The 25090-nt window shown below is 40.7% G+C and overlaps 1 protein-coding gene across 7 annotated transcripts in view; it reads right to left on the reverse strand.

Moving 5' to 3' along the window:
- ERG (ETS transcription factor ERG) overlaps nucleotides 1-25090 on the reverse strand; it is a 2569778-nt gene that overhangs the window by 140901 nt on the left and 2403787 nt on the right. For all 7 annotated transcript variants that reach the window (XM_044071455.1, XM_044071454.1, XM_044071452.1 and 4 more), the window contains one exon: nucleotides 19747-19809. In XM_044071455.1, the coding sequence (XP_043927390.1) occupies nucleotides 19747-19809 (63 nt within the window). The remainder of the gene's footprint in view (nucleotides 1-19746; nucleotides 19810-25090) is intronic.

Here is a 25090-nt window from a genome sequence, read left to right on the forward strand (position 1 = left end):
GGCTTTCTTTATTTGTGTAATTTACTATGGCATATGTTTGTGCTCAGGTAAGTTGTTAAACAAAGGGTTGTTACTGAATTAATCATCAGCTCTCTACTGGCCTGCATGCCTTTAAGATTGCAGTTGGTTATGACAGTCTACTGTTTGGACTGCTCAAGCTGATGTCTCTAGCAAACAGATTTGGAAAAGGCATATAATATTTGTGAATGGTGTTCAATCCCCATTTTTGTACCTGTTCCATGTTTGGCTTACTTAACATACACAACACAGTAAGCAGTCATGGTCTACTTTTCACAGACATCTTTGAATTGCACAGGGCTACAGCATGTGATTTTTAACTTGGGTCATCTCTACGCATTGTAGAACACATTTCTATATATTGCCCATCATTTTATCAATGTTTCAAACATCAAGCAACAACAAAAAAATCATACTGGATAAAATTGCAATTTATATTATATGGAAAGCTACTATGATGTGATAAATCTAACCTCCAACAACAAACTGCACAAGTTAAACTAATTTACAGTTACACAGCAAATTGGTGAAAGAATGAAATTAAAAAATATTAATTTCTACCATACCATGCAGGAACTTCACCTCCACTTATTCATTACTTATATAGCTAGCTAACTAGACAGATAAACATAGATATATTGCACAACTGAGATCTTACAGCAGAGCAAACAAATGTAAAATCATTCCAGGAAATGTAAATTCAATGAGTTTGACTTATCCAGCTCACATTCTTGAAGTTTGCCAAATAATATGCTTCCCATGATACAGCAGGATATACAGTTTTTGCGCTATTAAAGCTGTCAGGTTTAAAAACAAATGAAAAAATCACTCACTAGCATCACTAAGAGCAAATAGAAATTAAAACTAAAAGTTACAAGAAAGAAAAACTACAGTCAGTTTGTAGGATGTAATACATTTTGTGCAGTGAACTACAAGGAGTTCCTTGTTTTGCTATTTTGTTTTATTTAGTTTTCAAACAAAATACAATAACTGTGATTCTAATTCAATATAAAAAGCATATCTGACAAATTCATAAGTACCTTTACAGAAATTAGTCTGTGGTAATCACCTTGTTGGCTTATAGTATTTTACAAAGACTTATGGTCCAAGAGTTGTTGAAGTTTGCTTGTTATACTGTTATTATGCCTTTATGTTTGACTTCATCTGTTCAGGCTGCATCATTAACATTAAGCAGAAAGCAAGGGCTGTAGCTCTTAAACAGCTTTTGTAGAGACATTAACTGTGGTTAATGTTCATATCCAATATTGTACTGCAAGACAGTTGCATGCATTAAAGAGTGGACAAATCATATTTTACATCAAGCTATGAAGTAATTTTTTTGCAAACAGATGGACTACAGTTTCAGTGGTGTCCCATAATGTAGCTCTGTCCAAAAATGCGGCAGATACAACATGTGCAAAGTAAACTCTAATAACGCTGGTTATCTGATTGCTCACCAGCGGTATTTTCTGCATACCATTTTTGCTGTCCAGGGCAATAAATTACAGGCCATCATTTAATGATGAATGCCCTATTTTTTAAATTTCTCCAAGTCTTTTGGGGTTCTAATACCATGATGGAAATGAACCCCATTCCTAAGTCAAAGTATGATTAGAGTTCATGAAATTAGTATGGTTTCAATCTTTGATGTTAGCCAGAAGTGCTCTTCGCAGCATCTTCAATGTGCCCAGTATTGACTCTTTCTACAATTCAAATCGAGTTAAATGGACCATATCTAAGTATTATTGTAAATTCTTTTTTTATAACACCCACTGCTCCTACTACTATTGGAACTGTCTAGGTATCCGTCTTCCACATTGCCCTCACTTCTGTTTACAAATCCTGGTATTTGATGACTTTATGTCTCTCTATACATAAGACACTGTAGTAACTGGGTGTAGCAATTTTAATGATCAGTGCTACTTTTGCTTCTTTTCATGGACTACTATATCTATTTTTCTCATCTCTATTTTTTGAACTGTTGGTAACTGGTAATCCCATGTGGTATAATCATCATTTTCTATGATGGTTTGTGGCTCATATTTCCAGTATTTTTTAGCTACTTCAATACTATAATGTTTGCACAATCCCCAGTGCAACAGTCTTGCCACATTATTGTGCCTTTCAGTATACAGTCCTTCTGCCATTAGTATGTCACAAACTGCAATGAGGTGTGCAACTGTTTCCAGTTCTGTTTTGCAAAACCTACATTTGTCCGTTTCTCCCACATGTGCAATGGACTTTGTAAACCAACTTGTACGTAGTCCACTATCTTGGGCTGCCAATATTAACTTTTCATCTTTTGGTTTAAACCTCTCCTTAACCATTCCTGCATTTGATCCTGATCAACATGAGGTGGTACCAAGAGTCTTCAGTACTTGCAACTATATTTATGCATTTTTTACATTTCTTGCCTTCTCATCTAATCCTTCATCTTATATTCTTTCTTTTGTTTTTTTGTGACATTCATTGCTATTAATTCATGGATTCAACCTCAATACAGTGGAAAAACAGACCTAGGAAATTTAACATTGGTTAAAGTTTACAACGGTTACAAAATTTTCAACTACATTAACTTGCGTATATACCTTATACACTTTTACACTTTTTGTTATTTAGTAAAGGTTTTACTTTTTCACCTACACAAAAAATGGACTTAGAAGAAGTGTTGTCAGATTTGAAGTTATATATTAGAAAGTTGAATTTGGAGGTTTTAGCCTCTAATAAACAAATGGCGGCTACAGTGGTGCAGCAGTTAGCATTGCCACCTCACAGCAAGAGGTTCTCCAGTTTGATCCTCAGCTGGGGTGCCTTCTGTGCGGAGTCTGCATGTCCTCCCTGTGGTCGCGTGGATTTCCTCCGGGTGCTCCGGTTTCCTCTCACATCCCAAAGACATGCTGTAGGTGGATTGGATACTCTAAATTGACACTAGATGTGAGTGTGTATGTGTGCGTGCTTTCTGTGGAAGGTTGGGCGCCAGGCTGGCAACTCAACACCACAAAACTCCACTGCCAATCATGAGCAGACAAGTGATTGGCTGTGGTGACCCCTAACCGGGAAAAAGCCGAAAGAAGAAGAAGTCTCTAATAAACAAAATTCCCTTGCAAGGGAGGTTTACAATTAGTAAGGAAAATCACGTACAACCTTCCTCTACATCCCTTAACTCTGTTTAAAAAGAAATGTACTGCTGACATTCGAACTTGGTTTAGACGTAAATGTAATAAATGAATACAGAATCTATCTATTGAAGACTGTAAACTCTTGAAATAAATTACTACTAAGAGTTATGAAACCAGAAAAGGGTGAGAGGATTGTACTTATGCAAGTTATAGATTACACCAGTAAAATGTTTCATCTTCTTAATACTGATCAACAATATGTGACAGCATCCAAAAATAAGATAAACATTGCCTATAGTAGAACTGATGCATATTTACATGAGTTGCTTTTGTAATGTGCAACTAATTAAGGTAATTACAATTTTCTAAAAGTTGAATACCCTGTACTCTCCAGTATATTTGTTATCCCAAAAGTCTACAAGGATGTTCTTAATCCACCCATGTGCCCTATTGTGGCAGCGGGTGTATCTAAAACATATCCACTGGCTAAGTTTATTGATAATAAAATTAACAAATTTTATTTATCCATTAAGTATATTTTAAAAGATTCTTGGGACTTTTTGGGAAATATTATGCCCAATTTTTTAATCTTGATTGGTACTTAGCAAGGACTGATGCATGTAACTTATTTTCATTTATCCCTCACAATGTTGGTATAGAATGGTTCAGGGAGTTTCCCAATAAAAAAGTGATTTGACTAACAGGGACAAGAATATCACCTGTGATTTCATGGAGCTTGTACTTTGCAACAATTTTTAATTTTTTGAGGGAGAGTATTTTAAACAAATTAGGGAGGTAGCCATGGGTGCCATATGTGCTCCCTTTTACGCTGATATTGTAAAGTGGCACTGGGAACAGCAATACATTTTTATATCAATATTTAATTGTTATTAGTAACATATTTTAGCTCTTGGATGATATCTTTATTATTTGGAGTGGGAATGAAAATAAATTAGAAGAGTTTCTAGATTATATTCGTGGTATGACTATTTTTTTTAAATGCACCTATACCAATTCCAAATAAAGTGCTAATTATTTAGATATACGATTAATAAAAGACCTATCTAAAGGAAAATTTAAATCTAAACTGTATAGGAAACTGACCTTGGCTCTGCCCATAATGCTCCTCTCAAAATTACCTCAGATTGAGTTTGCCCAACATAGTGGCAGACAGACATGCAGAAATTATAGTTAATACTACTACTACTACTAATAGGTTCATAGGTTCATACTAGGCTATCTGCCCTAGGGCATTTATAAGCCTAGCCAGAGTGTGTTTGGCTTTCGCCACTCATTTTAAATTAATTTTGCTATGCCCTTTTTCGAGGTTAGTATACTGTGCCTCTGTCTAACAGTGACACAGAAGTGATACCTGGGGTAAACCTATGATCTCCCATCCACTCATCAAGATTCCTCTTGAAGAGAGTCAATGAGGGACTCTGCCTAACCTGGACTGGGATTTTATTCCAGAGTGAAGGGAGCCTCTGGGTTATGAATCTGTCCTTCCAGCATATCCTATTTATTTCAGTGCTGAGGTTCAAGTCTCTTGAGCGCGTGGCTCGATGGGATTTGGATTTTCTGAGGTAATAATAATAATAAACATAATAGTCAGAGACAAGATATGTGTTCGTAATATGAAGCCAGCCATGGAAGATTCGGTCCACTAAGAGTCTCAGGATGGGGGAAGCAGGGGGGGTATGTCAAGGATTAGTGAAGATCGACAACACAGATGGAACGTTATAGTAAGACATAACTTCTTTATCTGATGTTGTCAGTTTTCACTCAGCCCATGACTGTGGGACAGAGTCCCCAGCTACTTTAGTCTAGGAAGGTCTCACAGAAGAATGTTCCTAACCACCATCGAACCAAATGATGCCCTTCCCCTAGAGACCTGATCCAATTTGTAATGAGTGATAAAAATATGTGGCGAAGACCAAGTGGCCACTGCACAAATGTCATCCAAGGATGCTCTGGCATGAAAAACTACTACAGAAGTTGCTACTGCTCTGGTTGAATGGGCTTTAACTGGGTGTGGTAGTTGGAGCCATTTTGAATGACAAATAAAAGTAATACAGTCTCTAAGCCATTTTGCTAAGGTAACCTTTGAAACTGGATTACCTAGAGATACGGAAGAAAAAGCAACAAATAACTAATCAGATTTTCTGAAATCCTTTGTTCTGTGAATGTATAAATGCAGTTTTTTGTGGACGTCTAGCAAACAAAGGGAATACTTCCTTTAATGGTAAAATTAGGAAAGAAGACTGGCAATTGAAGAGTCTGATTGATATTGGCTTCTGAAACCACCTGTGGTAAAAAGGATGGATTGGTTGTAAGTGCAACTCTATCTTTGTGGAATATTAAATATGGAGGTCTGCAGGATAAGGCCTGAAGTTTGGATACTCTTTTGGCAGATATAATAGCCAGTAAAAATAAAGTTTTCCAAGATAAAAAACTTTAAGTCACAAGTCACTGATGGTTCAAAGGGGACAAAGTAAGGGTCTATAGGACTAATTCTAGATCCTAAGGAGGAATTGTTTCTTTAACTGGGGGTCTTAACATCAGGAGCCCATTTAAGAATGCTTTATAAAGATTGTGGGACATTAAAGGTGAGACATCGAATTCCATATGAAAGTTCAAGACAGCTGCTAGATTAACTTTAATTGCTGATGCAGAGGTACCAGATTGATAGAGGATGGCTAAGAAATCCAAAACCTTCTGAACTGGGGTTTATTTAGAATCAACTTTGTTGTTAAGAGCCCAGTTCACATATTTTTCCCATTTACTTTGTAAAGTTTCCTAGTTGAAGGTTTGTGATGAGCCACAATTATGTGATGGACAGGAGGGGATAGGGAAGGATGCCTGGCAATCATGGGAATTGCAGAAGCCATGCAGTTTGCTCAAGCTGTTGGGGATTTGGATGAACCATGCCTTCCAGATGGGAAAGCAGATCTGGAGCTGAGTCCAAAATCCATGGCTTCTGGAGAAGCTGAAGCTAAATGAAGGGAAACCAAACCTGTCAAGGCCAGAATGGACCAATGAGGATTATTGTATTTTCCATCCTCTTGGCTTTCTTTAGAAACTGAGATATCAGGGGAGTTGGGGGAAAGGCATAAAGAAGACCAGGGGGCCAATCATGGAGAACAGCATCTCTGGATGATTCCCCCCTCTGGGGGAATTAGGGCAGAATAATTTCTGCACTTGTTCTTTAAGGCTGAGGCAAAGAGTTAGCACCAAGGTTGGCCCCAGTGATGAAAAATCTTGTTCGCCACTACAAGATCACGAGACCACTTGTGAGGCATGAGAACAGCTCTGCTCAGCTTGTCTGCTATCATGTTGGAACTCCTCAGAATGTGCATAGCTAGGAGAAAACAGTTGGAAGAAATCACCCATTGCCAAACAGTGAGGGCTACTCAACACAACAGGTAAGATTTAGTTCTCCCTTGTTTGCTGATATACCAGATCACTGACATGTTGTCTGTTTGAGTTGTTACTGTCCCTAGAGGAGGGGGATCCTGAAAGACTTGCAATGCTAAAAGCACTGCCCTCATCTGTAGAACATTGATGTGCAGGTTGGCCTCTAGTTGGGATCATGTGCCTTGGCCTGTTCTTCCCAGATAATGTCCCCCACCCTATCTGGGAAGCATACGTAGTTACTCTGGCATGGGGTTCTGAATCTGATTGGAGTGGAGACACCACGTAAGATCTTGTTTGCAGAGATCTGTAACTACAATTAGGTAAGACATGGGCTGGTGCATCAAAGGTCACTGGGACGCAAGTAACCACTGCAGGATTCGCATGTGATATCGTGCTAAGGAAACAAGAGTTATTGTTGCTGCCATTGGCCCTAGCGCTTTTAGGACTAATTTTTCTGGCACTATGCTTCTTCTTAGGATTTGAAAGACTTGGGATCTGATACACTGCAGCCTTTCTGGATGAAGAGAAGCAATTCCTGTGATGTATCTAAGTGGGGTCCAATGAAGTGCTGACAAGAATGTAGGATTAACTTTTTGAAATTTATTGTTTACCCAAGAGATTTACAGAGGTGTAGAGTGTAATCTCTTGCTTGTTCTAAGTGACACCTGGTGGTAGCGGGAGCTAGTCATCGAGGTATGGAAAAACTTGAAAGCCCTGCAGTCGGAAATGAGCTGCAACCACTGTCATGCATTTGGTGAACCCCCTGGGGGCTGTGGTGAGTGCAAAGGGCAGTGATCTGTATTGGAAATGACTGGCTCCTAGCCAGAAGCACAGAAATCTCCTGGAGCATTTGGCCATTTTTATATGGTAATAGGCATCCTGGAGGTCTATCGAGCACATCCAAGCATCTTTATCCAATAATGGAAGTATCAACTGTACAAAGACCATCCAGAATTTGGTTTTCTGAACTGCCTTGTTGAACTGGCTGAAATCCAAGATGGCTCCCCAGTCCCCTGTTTTTTGGGCACTAAAAAGAACCTTGAGTAAAACCTGGATCCTGTTTGGTCTGGTGGGACTTTCTGGTTGACTCTTTTGTCCAGCATATTTTGAATGTTTATGACTGCTGCTTCCCTTTAAGGGGGTGGAACATCTGGGAGTTTTTTCTGGTTCACTGAGGGTAACGATAGTGGAATTTTGTAACCTCTAGATATTATTCCCTGCACCCATTTGTCTGTAGTTAATATTTGCCAGGCAGATTAGTGCAGAGAAAGCCGTCCCCTGACTGCCTCCAGAGGAGGGCAATCAGGTCCCCATTCAGGGGTGCTGATAGGAAGTACCACAGAAAGATTCTCTGGAACCCTGGTTTTGAAGTCCATTTATACCTCTGAGGTGGCGTCTTCCATTACTTCCCTTTCTGCCCTGGAGAAAGTCTTTGCCTCGTGAATCCTGGAAAGGCCCTTTGGATTTTTTTAAACCACAGTCTCCAATTTCTCTCGTTCCTAGAGTAAGGCCACTGGGGAGTGTAGAAACATACGCCAATGGCAGAAAGGCTCTTGCCATCTTTTTTACAGCTGTTAAAAATCGTAGCTCCGTCAAACCAAGCGCTGACGTATGATGCTTTAAATTGCTCTGCAAAGTCACACAAGTGCATCCAAGAGTGCCTTCTAATGGCTATGCCTGAACCCACTGCTCTAGTCATCCCTTCAGCTGCATAAGCAATCAGCCTCATGGTCGAGTTAGAAATTGCATCAAGGGTTGCTAGCTGAGAGGTAACTTTGTCCCATACCCCTTCAGCTACTGCTCCTGAGAGGGTATCTGAGAGCTCCTTGATCCCTCTGTAATCTTGTAAAGTGCAGCATGTAATTCAAGGACCTAAAAGTGAAGGTCATTGAAGCATAAACACTCTTCTCACAACTATCCAAAGTCATAGACTCCTTGTTAGCAGGATGGATAGAGGGATTTTGCTCAGCAAGTTCCTTCTCTGTGGCTGCCACTATCACCATAGCATCAGCGGGTATGCCTTTAGGCCAGTGTGGCTCATCCTTTGGGGCTGATAGGATATGATCAGGCCTCTTGGGGATCAGCTCAATTGAGGCGGGCATCTTCCATGCTCGCTGAGTGATCAACTTAATGAGATCGTCAGCAGGTGTAGAGATCCAAGAAGTAGAGGGTAGGGCATGAAAAGCCTCTTGGTATACCACCCCTTCTGAGAAAGGCTGGATGGAAGACCAGCCACCCCTCTGTTTCAGGAATTCTAGGATGTCCCCAAAGGAAACATTACTGGGATGACCTAGGAGAACCTTCCCCTTCATCAGAATTGGTATCTTTGGTGAAAGACTTCTCGGGAGAGTCTAAATGCTTCCTCTTGCACTTCTTTTTCACAGGTACTTCCTCAGGGGGAAGATCCGGGGAAGTGTCTGAAGAAGAAACCACTAAAGTGGACCTATCCTGGGACTTTTGTACCCTCTGTCCTGGGGATGAGACGGATGGCAGCTCAGGTCGAGGGGATGTAGAAACTAGTCCCGACAGGGATGGCATAGATTGTGAGTCCCCAATGGATAAAGCCTTCTCCATGATCCAGAAGGCCATCCCCCCAGTAGAAGTATGGGAAACTGGAACCAAAATAGACTCCTTTGGAACTGGGGTCACACCCCACACAGAGGAGGTGACCTCCAAAACAGAAGCCTGGGATGATCCTGCAATGGCTGAGGCATCAAGGGACATAGACAGCTCTGAAGTTAAGGAAACTGACCCCTGCACCCTGGACCTGGCCAGAGAGTCTCGACTCCAGGAGGCCTCCAGTGCTGAAAGCCCAGAGGAGCTCAAGGCAGCTCTCTGTACTGGAGAAGATGAAGCTACCGGAATCGAAACAGTCGATGCTGGGAGTGTTGTAACCGAGGACTCCAATGACTTAATAGGAATTGGAGGAGGAGGAAGGGGTGGTGTCATAGGTAGGCTGGTTCTGACTCTGAAGTGGCTTGGAACTGAGTTTTTTTTATTTTAAGAGAATAAGAAGAAAAAGAGGTAAGAAATACCAACAATGGTATTTAACATATATCTTGAAAGGTAAGGGATGTACCAACGATGGTACTTGAGGAACTACGAATGGTAGGAAGAAAAATGAGAAAAATACACACTCACTAATAAGAAGCTAAAATGAGAGGAGTGGGTAGACAGTACGGAAACTATTATGAAGAGAAATTATTGAAAAAGACACTTTAAACAGACAAAAAACTTACTTCAGAATAAGCCAAGGCTCAAGAGAAAAGGTTCAACACTTCTGACACCCGAAGCAGTAAACGAGATCTAAGATAATTTTGAAAAGAGCATTATGGGTAGAGCTTGGCTTGAGGGTTTGGAAGGCGTGAGCCGAAGTAAACGGCCGAGTCGGTTCTGAGACTCGGAACTGAACCCACAGTCAAGGATTGAGTGTAGACTGACAACATCAGAGCAAATGTTTTTGGAACGAGAATATCCTGAGGTGATGATCAATGAAATTTAACATGAAATTTTTCAGGGCAGAAAAACAAAATTTCTCCCTTTACTAGGAATAGGATTACCAATTACAGATAGAATAGATGTAAATACTATAGTTGGTAGTGAATGCCCTACCCTGAGTTACGAGTATAGTATGTTATTAAAATATGAGTCTGAAAGCCAAATTCTTAAAAGACTTTATAAAAAGTAACTGGACTATATTACAAGTTGACCCTGATCTTAAAGGGTATTTCGGTGACAGACCAAATTTTTGTTTTAAAAGACATAACAACCTTAAAGAAAAAATGATTTTTCTTGTTCAAAGAGAGTGACCAAAAAGTTTGGAGGCTGTAAACAATGCAATTATTTATGAAGGTGACACTATTGAGCTACCCAGTTTAAAGTACACTTTCCGATTCCTTCAGGGATATAACTGTAGGACTTCAGGAGTGGTATATTTGGCATTTTGTAATTTCTGCCACTCCTTTTTTACAGGTAAGATGGAACATTCCATGAATAAATGCATATACAAGCATCGGTATGACATTCAGAATATAAAATATACCAATCCATTGTATAGGCATAAAATGGCTTGTGAAGGAAATAAAAAGTTTTCTTTTGTTTTAGAACAGGTGGCAAAAACACCAAGGGGTGGTCCTTGAGAATACACCCTGGAATATAGGGAACTTTTATGGAAAGTTAGACTGGATGCTAGTGAAAAAATAGGCTTAAATGAAGCTATCTCATTAGCTAGCCTATTAAAGTTAAGGGCAGCCAAATTGTAACACTGCAACAATAATACCAACAGAGATAATTGTTTACCATGAAGAAACATTTTGTTTTTAATCCACATTATTCATTTCTTACATTTTATATTTTATAAGATATTATAAGACATCAATCTTAAAGAAAGTTTTAGATGGTGACTGTTCCTTTAAAGAGTGATGGTAGTTGAAATATTGGAATTTTTTATATATTCTTTTTATTCACTGATGGTTTTGAATGAGATTTAGCTATATAATTGTATGATGTGATTACATTTTTCGGTTCTGATGAAGTGCTAGAGAGCAGGGATGAATGCGCTTAACATGATACGATAATAACAGCTTTTATTTAATCTTTTCTGGTCTGTTGTTGGCGATATTTTTGTGGTTATCACATTCAGTTGCTGCCTGATTTCATTTTTATCTACTTCTGGTTTGATTTCCATTCCCATTTGACTCTGATATGGTTCTGTTAAACTAAGTAAGGAAGTCAAGTTAGACTTATTCTCTTCACGTTTTAAAACTTTCACTATACTTGGGTCTTGTGAGGTCATACGTATGCAGTCCTACGTTTGCCTCTGGCATGTTAGAACAATGAAGGTAAGGGAAGTTGGCAATCGGGATCTGTAACTTCGAGATAAGGCTCTAAGGGCTGGGTTGGTCAGCCTCGGGCATGAAGTTGGCTGGACGAGGCATTGCCCCCTCGCTGCTCCCCCGGGGGGGCTGGGGGACAGCAGCGGCTACCCTTCCTGTGGATTACCCCGGCTGTGGCGGGAGCATCCTGCATCATCCAGCAGCTAACAGCTGACTTAGAACTGGTGCAGACCAGCTTAGTTAAAACAAAGCATCGAGAAGGCCCGAAATAGGTGTTGACGAGATGTGATTTCTGCCCAGTGCTCTGAATGTCAAAGTGAAGAAATTCAATGAAGCACAGGTAAATGGCAGGCGTAACTTTGATGCTCTTAAGGTAGCCAAATGCCTCGTCATCTAATTAGTGACACACATGAATGAATGAACAAGATTCCCACTGTCCCCACCTATGATCTAGCAAAACCACAGCCATGGGAATGGGCTTGGCAGAATCAGTGGGGAAAGAAGACCCTATTGAGCATGACTCCAGTCTGGCATTGTGAAGAGACATGAGAGGTGTAGAATAAGTGGCAGGCCTCGGCTTCTGGTGAAATACCACTACTCATCGTTTTTTTCACTTACCCGGTGAGGCGAGGGGTGAGTTCACCGGGGCTCTCGCTTCAGGCAACCAGGGTCCGGGCATGACCCTCTCTGAGGACAGTATCAGGTGAGGAGTTTGACTGGGATGGTACACCTGTCAAAGAGTAAAGTAGGTCTCTTAAGACGAGCTCAGGGAGGACAGAAGCCTCCCTTAGAGGCAGGTATGAGCCTCCTCATAATCAATTTCGAGGAGGCTCATACCTGCTTCAGAACAGGGATATATAGTCTTGGTATACAATGATTTTTATAAATAATTTGATAAGCATGAAACATCATTCTTGTTTTCCTGTCCAACCAATCCAACTCTTTTTTGGGCCAGTCAATCACTCCAAAGCTGTAAGTTAGGACAGGAAGAGCAAATTGGTTTACAGCTTGGACTTTGTTCCTAGATGTCAGCACTATTTTTAGTATTAATTTTAGTCTTGTAAAATATTCCTTAATAAGTTTTATTTGCATTTGTTCATATTTTCTTGTTGATCCTTAATCAATTCCCAAATATTTATAAACTCCCTCTTGCTCAACAAGGTCTTTTACTTCACATTCCTGTCACAGGCTGATGTTTTCTTGGTGTTGCAGCTATCCTGCCTTAAAGGTTGCTATTGCACATTTATCAAGACCAAATGACATTCTTATATCATGTGAAAAAGTTCTGACCACTTAAAATTATGCTTTCAATTCCTCATCTGATGAACTATAAAGTTTTAAATCATCCACAAAAAGAAGATGAGAATTCTTTACAGTTTGTTGTTTTCTGGGAGCCAAATTGTAGGCATGACCTAATCTGTTAAGTAGACAGCTTAATGGGTTAAGGGCAAGACAAAAGAGCAGCAGTGGCAACTTCTCCATTACTAATCCTATTTTCTACTTTTCCTCTGTTTTCTTATTTTTTTGTATTGTACAATTTTCCATATCCAGATGTTTTTGCCTGAATTTCTCTTCAAAAATCTTTGGTGCTGCTTTCTCTGTATTGATTAGTTTTGGTTTCTCCTTTGCATAAGTATTGCACGATATTAAATCTCTTTTTCTTTGCCATTTCTATATTTCTTCTTCAGGTGTATCCTGCTCCTCCTGTTACTCCTTACTTGGGGGACTCATTGTTCCAGCATGCAGTGATATAACCTGTGTTAGACTTTCTACACTAAGTCCTTCAGTTCGCAGGTATTCCATAACTTCAGCTTCTGTTTTTCTAACTTTTCTTTACTAATCTTCTGTTCTGTGTTCCCTCCTTGTGATCTTATTTTTGTATTGCGAAATTTTCCATATCTGGATGCCTTTGTCTGTATTTCTCTTCAAATATCTTTGGGGCTTTTCTGTACTGATTAATTTGGCTTTCTCCTTTGCATAAATACTGCACCATACCATATCCCTCTTTCTTTCCTATGTACATATTTCTTTTTATACCTTTCAAAAATCTGTAGATTTTGTTCTTTACATTTTCACACTTCCTTAGTTGCTTCTTTTTCTACACAGCCCAAGGTTTCCTGGTCTATATAATGTTTTTCATAAAAATATATTAAGGAACACAATTTTTTTATTTGAAGTTTCTGACTTTTTTCTTGTGCAAGTATTTTACTTTCTTCTAGTTTCTCTCTCTTAATCTTTTTGTATATATTCTGTCTGGAAAAGTACAGTTGTGTACACTTACCATAAATGTAGATGTTCGAGTGTATTCACTGTTGCAGTCATCACACTTGGGTTATCCTGCTGGCAGGCTACCCTCAGTCTGCCTGAATTCCAAAGTCTAGGTCCAGCATCGGTTGCTGTCGCCTCTTCCCTGACGTCAGAGCGCCAGGGGTATAAAAGATGCAGCTGATGCCATTTTCTTCAATTTTTCTTGCCCCAGATGTCAGGTGCCCCCAAAAGGGTAGGCTAAAAAAATATGCCAATAAAACATGCATGCACCAAAATATATGTTATACCTTCATCTACAAGCAAATACACCACATAGGTTGTATAGATTTGAGAAGTGCAGATAAGTTCCAGCAATGAAATGGGGGATGGTGGGTGGGTAACCTGGACTGCAACAGTGAATACACTCGGACATCTACATTTATGGTAAGTGTACACAACTGTACTATGTTCTTCGTGTTTCACTGTTGCAGTCATTACACTTGGGTTGAATCCCAAAGCTATGGTTGGGAGGCTGGAGCTAATATAGTATTAGGAGCGGCTATGAAGCCCTGCAGAACTGCAGTGGCAAAGCCTGCCCTGGATTTAGAGTAGAGTGGTAAATGATAGTGCTTTGTAAAGGTGTGCACTGAACTCCAGGTAGCAGCCTCTAAAATGTCTTTGGTTGGTACTCCCCTGAGGAAGGCTGCTGAAGTGGCTGCTGCTCTGGTTGAATGTGGCCTAATGCCCTTAGGCACTGGCTTGCCATGTTGTGAATAGCAGAAACAAATGCAGTGGCCTATCCACTTAGAAATAGTTTGCTTTGAGATAGCTTTTCCTTGTGATCCTGCAGCATATGCCACTAGTAGTTGCTCCGTCTTTCTGAAAGCTTTGGTTCTGTTCAAGTAGAAGCGTAGTTGTCTGTGTATGTCCAAAGAATGCAGAATTCTCTCCCCCTTATTCTGTGGGTTTGGATAAAAAGTAGGCTGATGAATAGCTTGATTAAGGGCCACACTGGACACTACCTTAGGCATAAATGTCGGGTTTGTCCTCAGAGGAACCCTGTCTAGATAAAAAAATTATAAAAGGTTCCACAGCCATGAGTGCTTGTAGCTCTGAGACTCATCTTGCAAAAGTTATTGCTAGGAGCAGAGCTGTTTTCCAAAATAAATACTTTATATCAGCTGTAGCGGCTGGCTCAAAAGGAGGAAGGGTGAGTTTTTCCAAGACATAATTGAGGTCCCATGCAGGTACTGGTGATCTCCTTGGAGGCCTTAAGTTTTTGACTCCTCTGAGGTACTGCCTTAACAAAGAATGAGAAAAGATTGGTGGCTCTGTATTGTAATGAGCCTAAATGGCAGAGGCATGAATTTTAATTGATGAAAAGGATAGGCCGTTGTCCAGCATCTCAGTTAAGTATTGCAAAATCTGAGAAATATTTGGTATAGCTGTGTCAATTTCTTGTGCCTGGTTCCAAGCACAAAATCTTGCCATTTTCCAGCATAAGATTTTCTGGTACTAGGCCTTCTGGCCTCCAAAATGACATCCATCACGCTTTAGTGAGAGGCGTGTTTTGTATGACTACATTATCCACCATGCTGCCAGATTTAAGGTCTTTAGCTGGCTGTGCAGGAGCTGATTGTTTTGTTGGGATAGTAGATGAGGTATTTGAGGCAAGGTCCAAGCCGGGCATTGAGACAATTTCCTTAGAATTGGATACAAGTACTGGCGGGGCCAGTCTGGGGCAATCAGTATTATCTTTGGCTTCTCTTGTCTGACCTTTAGGAGTACCTTGGGGAGGAGAGGGAGTGGAGGAAAGGCATATACTGCTAAGCTTTTCCAGCTGAAAGACAGGGCATCCACTTATCTGTGATAAGTCCTTGTGCAGAATCTTTTTAGTTGGTAGTTGTGAGGAGAAGCAAATAGATCTATCTCCGGGCATCCCCATTTCCTTGTTATCATGCTGAAGACTTGTGGATCCAATTTCCACTCGTGGGTATCCATGAGGTTTCTGCTTAGTTCGTCTGCCAGAGTATTTATCTTTCCTGGCAGGAATTGTGCCTGCAGATGTACTTGGTAAGTCAATGCTGTGTCCCATAAAGTCATGGCTAGTCTGCAAAGGGGGTAAGAATGACTGCCTCCCTGCTTGTTTATATACCATATGACCGTGGTGTTGTCTGTCTTTATCAGTAGTTGTCCCAGATGAAGTAGGTCCTTGAAGGCTGTTAGGGCATTCTGAACAGCTAGCATCTCTTTTTGATTGATATGTAAATGCATTTGGTTTGCAGACCATGTGCCTTGAATACACCTTCCTGCCATGTGGGCCCCCCAGGCATAATCTGATGCATCCGTTGTTAATGTTTGCCTGGCTGGGGGTAAAGTGAATGGCTGCCCCTTGTTCTCATGACAAGCCTTCGTCCACCATCGAAACTCCTGTTGCAGGCAGGGAATGAGGGTAATTATTGTTTCCAGACTGTGGCAATGTTGAGTCCAAACACTTTTTAGGTACCATTGAAGCTTCCTCATATGCAGTCTCGCATATGGAATTAGTAGAATGCAGGATGCCATGAAGCCCAAAGCCTGCAGATTTTTTCTTGCAGATAACTGGGCCTTTGTTGCCAACAGGTTGAAATAGGTAGTCAGTTGTCTTTGTTTGTCTGGCGTGAGATAAGCCATCTAGGCAGTTGTATTTAAGCTTGCACCCAGGAATATTATCTCTTGAGAGGGTACTAGTTTTGATTTCTTTTCATGGACTGTGTACCCTAGGCCTGTTAGAAATCTCTTTAGAAACACTAGATGCTGTAGTAGAATGTCCTTGTTCTCTGCTTGAATGAGGCAGTCGTCCAAGTAAGGATATATTTGTATTCCTCTTTGTCTGCAGAATGCAATTACTGGTGCCATGCACTTTGTGAAGACCCTGGGTGCAGTAGATAAGCCAAAGAGCAGTGCAGAAAATTGGTAGTGCATTGAGCCAGCTTTGAATCTGAGGTATCTTCTGCATGTTGGTCTGATTGGGACATGCAGGTATGCCTCTTTTAGGTCTAAAGTCACAAGCCAAGCCTTCTTGCCCAGCATGGACAGAAGTTGCTGTAGAGTCAACATTTTGAATTTTGGTATATCCAGAAATGTGTTTAGAACAGATAGGTCCAGTACTGGTCTCCAGGTCTTGTCCTTTCTTGAGACCAAGAAAGGTCTCGAATAAAATCCTTGTCCCTGCTCTTGCTCTGGTACTTGTTGAATGGCCCTCATGTCCATGAGGGATGAGACTTGCTTTAGTGCCTCTGCCCATTGATGTTTTGGCAGGTCTGGCTAACCATTTGTCCTTGGCAGGGTATGGAAGTGAAACTTGTAGCCTTGTGACACTATATCTAGGACCCATTTGTCCTGGTTTATTATGTGCCAATTTTGTGAAAAAAAAAAATGCTAGTATTCCCCCTAAAGGTGCTGCCAGAAGATAAGTGCTTGGTGCAGGCAGGGGGAAGTCATTGGGACTGTTTCCTGTATGGGTATGATTTGTCTTCGCCACTTTTGGAGGTAGAAGCACCCCGTTGTTTAGACCTGTATGAACCTTGGGGCTGGGATCTGCCTCTTGGGCGTCTGTATCTGCCCCTTTGTGGTCTGTCTGACACTGGAAAGGACCAATTCTTTGTAGGCCAGTGCCTGCTAAATCTAGGAGGCTGTACCTGTAAGAAATCCTTAACCGTTTGCATAGATTTAGCTTTGTCCTCCATTTTCTTTAACACCTCTTCTGCTTTAACACCAAACAAGGTATGCTGTAATGGAGCATCTAATAATTTTGCTTTAACATGATCAGGCAGATTTTGTTCCTTTAACCAAGCATGCCTCCTGATGACAGATCCCGCAACGGCAACAGAAACCTGATCTGAAAATTCATATTCTGTCTCTTGCCTAGGCCTTTTATCAGGTGGGGGATGGGAACCCCTGATCAAAGTAATTAAGTCTTCAGCCATTTTGAGCATCTGTTTTTTGGGCATGGAGGCCTGTCCATTAGGCTGTTGTACTTGTTTCTTTGTCTTTAAAGGTGCTTTAGTCTTTGCCTTTGAAGCTGAAGTCGTTTTAATGTATAATTGAGTAGGTCTGAAAACACCCTCAGAAGCCGATGCCTGCTCAGCGGCTCAGGACCCATCTGAGGGAATAGCCTCCAAAGGTCCAATACCTTGAGCTTCCAGGGGCCTAGTCGACTCCATGTGGGAGTCGGTAGCGGCCTGCGGGTTTAAAGTAGCGGGCGTCAGGGGCTGAGAAGGCACCTCACTGAGAACCGGCGAACTGGCGACTGGCTTAGAAGAAGCCTCTTCGTCGGTTATGGACATCGGAAGCCTGTCCTTTTCTTTTTCTTTGCATTTCTTGTGAATTCCGGTAGTCGGACGGCTATCCGACGACATCGTATAATTAAATCTTCTGCCAAAATAGTGCAATGCAAAATCGTACCGACGCTTAATAGTGCGTTGGTTAAATCTAGCACAAAACCGACAACTAGCAACATCGTGGTCAGGGCCTAGGCAAGGAATACAGTAAGAATGAAAGTCCTTATGAGGTATTTGCTTCTCACAAGAAATACAATTATTAACTTTTTCTGACATCGGTCTGGAGCAAGAAAAAAGTTTCCCCAACGGGGTACTTAGCTTTTAATGAAGACTTCAGATCTGAAATTCGAACACGAAAATCTCAGGAGTCGGCCGACCGGCACTTGCGAACTGCTTATGCTCCGGGCACCGCGCGGCAAGAAAGACTGAAGAAAATGGCGTTGGCTGCATCTTTTATATCCCTGGTGCTCTGACGTCAGGGAAGAGGCGACAGCAACCAACACCGGACCTAGACTTTGGAATTCAGGCCGACTGAGGGTAGCCTGCCAGCAGGATAACCCAAGTGTAATGACTGCAACAGTGAAACATGAAGAACATCTCTGGGCTTCTTGCATAATAGTAACAAAACATAATTTCTTTCTTATCCTCAATAGTCCACTCTGTCTCCCCATGACTCTGGCCTAGCCCCATTGCAGGAATGTTTCAGTGTCTTGATGATTCTACATTGTCATTTTTTCCAGTCCTGGCACCAGTGTGCCTACCAGGATAAGGCACTTTTTTATCATGGGTCTTGTGCACCCAGGTACCTTTTTTTTTTTATTTTGTCCATGATATATGTTATATAAAATACAGATTGTATATCAGTGTTGCCTTGGTGAGATTTTGTGAAAAACAGGGTATGCCTTGTGAAGATACCAAGATTTGAGGATTAGTTCAATTTCAGCAAGACTACGCTACATTGCTTGCTGAATGAATGCCCTACAGTGTGAGACTAACCACAGTGATATAATGTAGATCATTTGATACAGTCTTACATTTTAACTTAATTACGAGTTGCTGGAGTATAATGGCAATGTCAATATTTGAGTTCAAAGTATAACAATTAGCTGAATGATGTAGCATTCACTTAGAGGATTAAGATGTCAATACAAAATGCAATTCAAGTTCAAAATGTCTCAAATGATGCTCATCGCTGGACTGATGTCAGCTGACTGGATTATTAACTTACTTTGCAGGAAAGGAAAATGTTAGTCTGTTCTATTATTAACAGTGACATTAAATTGTGCTCAGAAGTATGCGTTATCCCCATTTCCTCATATTACTTGGAAACTAGGGGAACCACAATGTTGTGGCAAGGCTTAAAACCCTTCATTTATTGAAGACAGTCTCTTGCATTTCAAAAAAAATCCTACCAACTCTTTTACAAACCAATTTTAGGCTTGTGCCATAACCTGAAACCTGATGATAACTGAAGTGGAGTTTGTCTACACAGTTAGGAGATAAAACAATATTAATATCATACAATAAACTAAAACATAATAGTTTACCATTGTAGTGAGAGTAGTTAGTACTAATTGATTTTGGTTTTATTTAACTTATTTCCTTGTTTATAAGAAGTTAGTTGAGGTAGTCAGTGTGCAAGCCTGTGTTTACCTTCTCATTAGAGTGTAGCCAACAAGAACAACACACCTGATTTTAACCTCCATTACCAAGTCATCTGGGAGAAGAAAAGTTGCTACTTAGCCAATAGTAATGGAGATTTTAATACTTTGAATCAAATGAAAACATTACCTTTAGCCTGTGAAGTTGGATGACTTGTCCATCCAGATCTTCTAGTCGTGTCAAAAGGGATTTCTGCAAATACATAAACAATATGTTAAAGAAATTGTGTATAAGCAATACACACAAATGCTCATCACAAATGCGCATATACATATGCAGTTTTTAAATCTCTGATACAGTCATCTAAGTCGTAACCGTGGTAACATTTTCTGCACAATATTTTGTGGTAGGCTCACTTCTTTACACCAGCCTTTTAAGAGGCAGTAGTCACTTTTGAAATACTATTGGATTGCCTTTTTATCTTTAGAGATATTTAATAATATAATATAAAATTAAATTTGAGTTACTGTTTAAATCTTTATATTTTGTAAATAGGTAAAGTCATCTGCTTATAATTTATACAGGAATTCTATTAAAACAGCAAATTTATAGCCTTAGTAAGTTCTGTTTTGAGTCTTTACATAATGATGACAGCAAAGGTTCAACACTGCAGTTTCTTTATAGGTTCATAGATGATTTCCAGGCTAAAAACCTGGGGGTGGGGGGAGGGGGGTTTGTAAGCCTAGCCATGGTTCCCAAAAATCAAACCCTGCATCTTGTGTCTGTGAGGAGCATACCGTAATCATTATGCCAACCTGACTAAATATGGCTGAGACCCTTTCAATATCATACAAATTGTGCCTTCATTGAAGTGGCATAGTAGTGGTTTAAAATCATTCCCCATCTTTACAGTCCATCAGAACCAGAAACAGGCAGAATTTACTGAGTGACGCACAGCCACAAATAGAACCCAATCAAATTGCATGGCTTTCTTAAGGAGCAACATAATTAGTGAATGGCACAATTGTTATTAGGCATCATCATCATCAACCCCATTTTTCCTATTTTCTACATGGGGTCAGAGTGTTGTTCTTTTATTACTTTTCCTGCAATTGGAGCTACTTTGGCTTCTGCTCTGATGCTCTCATTTCTTCATCTGTCCCACAGTGTGCAGCCTACCACTCATCACAGGCACTTCATCTCCATCACTTCTAGCTTCCTCAACTGCTCTGCCTTTACTGCCCATGTTTCTGTACCAAACAACAGTACTGGTTGCAACAGTGTTTTGCACCCTTTACTTTTCAGCTTCTTTGCCGAAGCTGTGGTGGTGCAGCGGTAGTGTTGTTGCCTTACAGCAAGAGGTTCTCCCATTCAATTCTCGGCTGGAGCGCCTTCTGCGTGTAGTTTGCATGTCCTCCCGGCGGTCGAGTGGCGTTCGAAAGACATGTGTGAATGGGCGTGCCTTCATTGAAGGTTGGGTGTCGGGCTGGCACCTCAGCACCATAAAAATTGACTGCCAATCATTAGCGGACTGGAGTTCCGCTATGGCGACCCCTAACCTAACCCCTAACTTTCCAGCTTCTTTGCCATTCTTCTATCACACAGTACCCCGGTTGACTGCAGCCCCTACTGATTCTAGCCTTGACCTTCATTCAGACTTCCCTTCTCTTCAACCACCCCTCCCAGATACTTGAAGCTGCTAATGTGTTCCACTATTTTCCCTTCAAACTCAATTCTCAGCATTTTCTGATTTCTGATTTATTATGAAATAAGGTACACAAGGAAAGCTGGTGGTGGAATGCAGAGGTCTAGGAAGTCATTAAAGAAAGAGAGAGAGTACAGGATAAAGTGGGAGATAGAAAAGATGGACCAGGCTAGGAAGGAATACTGGTCGGTTAACAAAAAGACTGAGAGGAGTTGAAATAGCAAAGAACAAGTATCAGAGGCACTCTACCACATTTCTGGAAAGTGACTCGGTAGACAGCACAAGAAAACTCTTACAGTAAGGCAGAAAGATAAAAAAGATACTCAGACACCCTTCATAAGGGACGCCAGCAACAACCTGCTGACTAGCCTACTGGAAATCAAAGACAGATGGACAAAGTATTTCAGTATCTTCTGAATTATGAAAATCCCACATATGCATATAATGAAAGAAGAGGAGGAAGAAGGGCCCACCCTAGAAGACATAACAACAACAATAAGTAAAATTAAGTCAGGGAAAGCAGCAGGCCTGGATGAGGTCACAGCAGTTATGATCAAGATATTGGGTGAGACGGATGAGAAATGGCTCCTGGGGGTACCCATAACAATATGGAGTGAAAAGCATTATCCCTGATGACTGGAGAATAAGTATACTAGTGTGAGTATACAAGAAGAAAGGGGACATCCACAACTGTGGGTACAGAGGTATCAAACTCCCGTCACATTACATGAAAGTTCTGGAGAGGGTGACTAATAAACGAATACTCAGAGTAGTATAAAGTAAGATGGGAGCTGATCAGTTCAGATTCAGTTCAGGATGCACAACTGACCCGATGTTTGCAGTGAGACAGATAGTTGAGAAGAAGGTAGAGATGATGAAAGAATCCAACTGGGCATTCCTAGACTTGTAGACAGCATATGCCAAGGTTCACAGAAAGCTGAATGGCCCAGTCCTGCAGTGGTTTGAAATCCCAGAAACATAGGTAGAATTAGTGTAATGTATGAGTATGGAAAAGGAAGCAATGACTCAAGAAAGAGCAGTGATCGGTCTCACAGAGGGGTTCCCAGTGGGAGTAGGTGTGCATCAAGGTTCAGCTCTGAGCCTACTGCTGTTCATATTGGTGATGCACTACATTAGCAAACAAGTTGGAGAGGGCAGATCAACAAAGTTGCTATATGCAGATGATGTGGCATTACAAGTAGACTCTGAACAAGAACTTCAGCAAAGGATAGGAGAATGGATTGCAAAACTGAAGGCACATGAAATCAAATTGAGTACAGATAAGAGAGTTGAAATGGCAGCAAATGGTATAGTTCAGAAGAAGCTGAGAATTGAGATAGAAAGGAAAATTGTGGAACAGGTTTACAGCTTTGACTATCTGGGAAGGGTGGCTGAGAAGACGGGAGGTCTGAATGAGGCGGTCAAAGCTAGAATCAGAGGGCCTGCAGCCAAGTAGCAGTGTCAGGTGTAGTATATGACAGAAGAAAGCCAAAGAAGCTGAAAGGTAATGTGTACAAATCAGTGGTGTGATCAATAATACTGTATGGTACAGAAGCTTGGGCAGAAAAGGCAGAGCAGTTGAGGAAGCTAGAGGTGATGGAGATGAAGTGCCTGAGATTGATGGTAGGATGCATGCTGTGGGACAGAAGAAGAAATAAGGACATAAGAGCAGAAGCCTAAGTAGCTCCAATTGCAGAAAAAATCAAGGAGAACAGATTACGATGGTTTATGCACATGTGCACAAATGTAGAAGACAATTTGATGAAGATGATTTGGGATAGACAGGAAGAAGGCAACAGGAAATTAGGGCATCCAACAAAGAGGTGGATGGACTGTGTGACAGAACACCTGTATCCATCAGGCATGAGTGCAAAGAAGGCAGGACAGTAGAAGTGAATACAGAGAGACATGGTGACAGTTGACATGACACCACGACCCCATATAGAAAATGGGGGAAAAGGAGGCTGATGATAATGATAACTATAATTCTTTACTTTCCTTGTAAGACTGTAAGGAATTCACTAAAGGCACCTCATCACAGAGAGCACCTATCAAACATCCTGTTCCACTTTGTCATATTTGCTTTATTTTACATAACTTACTTCCGTTGGAGCTGTCTAAACCATGACATTTTGTAGACATAAATTTTCTACAATGGCAAACTTTGTTTCCCTTTTGTCATTATATCAGACAGATACAATCTGAAGCTGAAGGGTCTAACATTTGCTCGATCTTAACTGTTTTTTCTCAAATATTGTTTTATTGACCACTAATTCTTTCATGTTTTCTAAAGGTTATTGAATGCAGTCTGGGGTCAGAGCCTTCCACGTTGTATAGGGTGGACATTCCTTTAAAAAAGAAACAAAAAAACTAAGCATGTTTCTCCAGCTCCTAGGGATCCACAGAGTGAGTGGCAGGCCTTTACTCAAGTGTTTATTTAGTGCTTTAATGGCATTAAAATGTCCTCAGGGGGTTTCTATTCCTGCTCCCCCTTGGTCCTCCACTCCCCTTAAAAGGTCCAGGGAACAGGATTCTTCTGAGGATGAGTCAAATTCTGATGAGAAATCCCTGACTTATTCCACCCAAATTCCTTCTTCTTTGGAGCAGGAAGTTGGAACTGGCAGAACATACAGTAGGAACAAAGACCCAATACTAGGAAGTAATTACAGGTACTGTAAAATGCCTAGCCATAAACACCTTTAAGCAGTCACACTGAAAAGTTCTTGCTACCCTTTATGAACACTTAATAATGCACACCCTACAAATAAAGAAAAGCAATGCATGAAAAAAACTGTTGTAAATTTGTATATATGTATCCTACTGTCAAGACTGGCTTTAGAGTCAGATATAGTACTTTGCTTTATCTGTAGTGGTATCTTATTCCAAAGGCAAGGGATACTTTCAGTTAGTAACCTGTCTCTCTAGTGACTCCTGCTCATTTGCTGGCATAGATTTAGGTCCCTAGTATGAGTGGTTGTAGAGCTGTTTGGTTTGTGAAGAAACAGGCTAAATAGGGAAGGGACTTTCTTGGCTCGAAAAGTAAGACACAGGTCAACTAGTATCAGCCAGTAGGCTACTAAGTAAAAAGACTACTGTGCAAATTTTTAGGGATAGTTGAAGGATTTAAGGCCTTTATTTTCTTGGTGAAAAATCACTATGGTCTTTCTAGTTGAGCAACATCCCTGAATTTGTACATACCAAAGATGGCACTGTATTTGCTGATTGATCTAATAAAGTAAGAGTACACTGGTTAAGATGACTTATTTGGATCTTGAAGATATTCCCTTCGAAATTAATTGGGTTTCCTGAGTGTGATGGAAACATAATGACCAAACAACAGGTATTGTCCACATAAGTACACAGGTATTTTACGACTGTATCTGTAATAAGAGAAGTACCACTTACTACATGAGATGGGAGCAGCTTTTTGGTTGACCACTACTGTGCTGCACATTTTTGCATTTAGCTTAAAACTGTTTTCAGTGCACCAGGTATGTTCATATTCCAGCCCTTGTCTGAGCAGTTTAGTACTGGTGGATGAGTGTATAACAATGCTCATCTTGCAGTAATCAGCAAACTTGGTCAACCATATTTCTGTGATAATTTATTTATTTAACATTTGTTTACCAGGAAAGTCCAACTGTGACAGAGCCCATTTTCAGCAGAGTCCCAGGGATAAATGCTCCTGACGTATGTCTTTTGGAATGTGGGAGGAAACTGGAGCACCCAGAGGAAATCCACATAAATGCACGGGGGGCATGCAGACTCCGCACAGAAGACACCCCAGCTAAGAATCGAACTGGAGAACCTCTGGCTGTGAGGCGACAA

This window comes from Protopterus annectens, chromosome 5.part0 (genome assembly GCF_019279795.1).
Source record: "Protopterus annectens isolate FY-2018-M chromosome 5.part0, PAN1.0, whole genome shotgun sequence".
In the NCBI taxonomy this organism is placed as follows: domain Eukaryota; kingdom Metazoa; phylum Chordata; order Ceratodontiformes; family Protopteridae; genus Protopterus; species Protopterus annectens.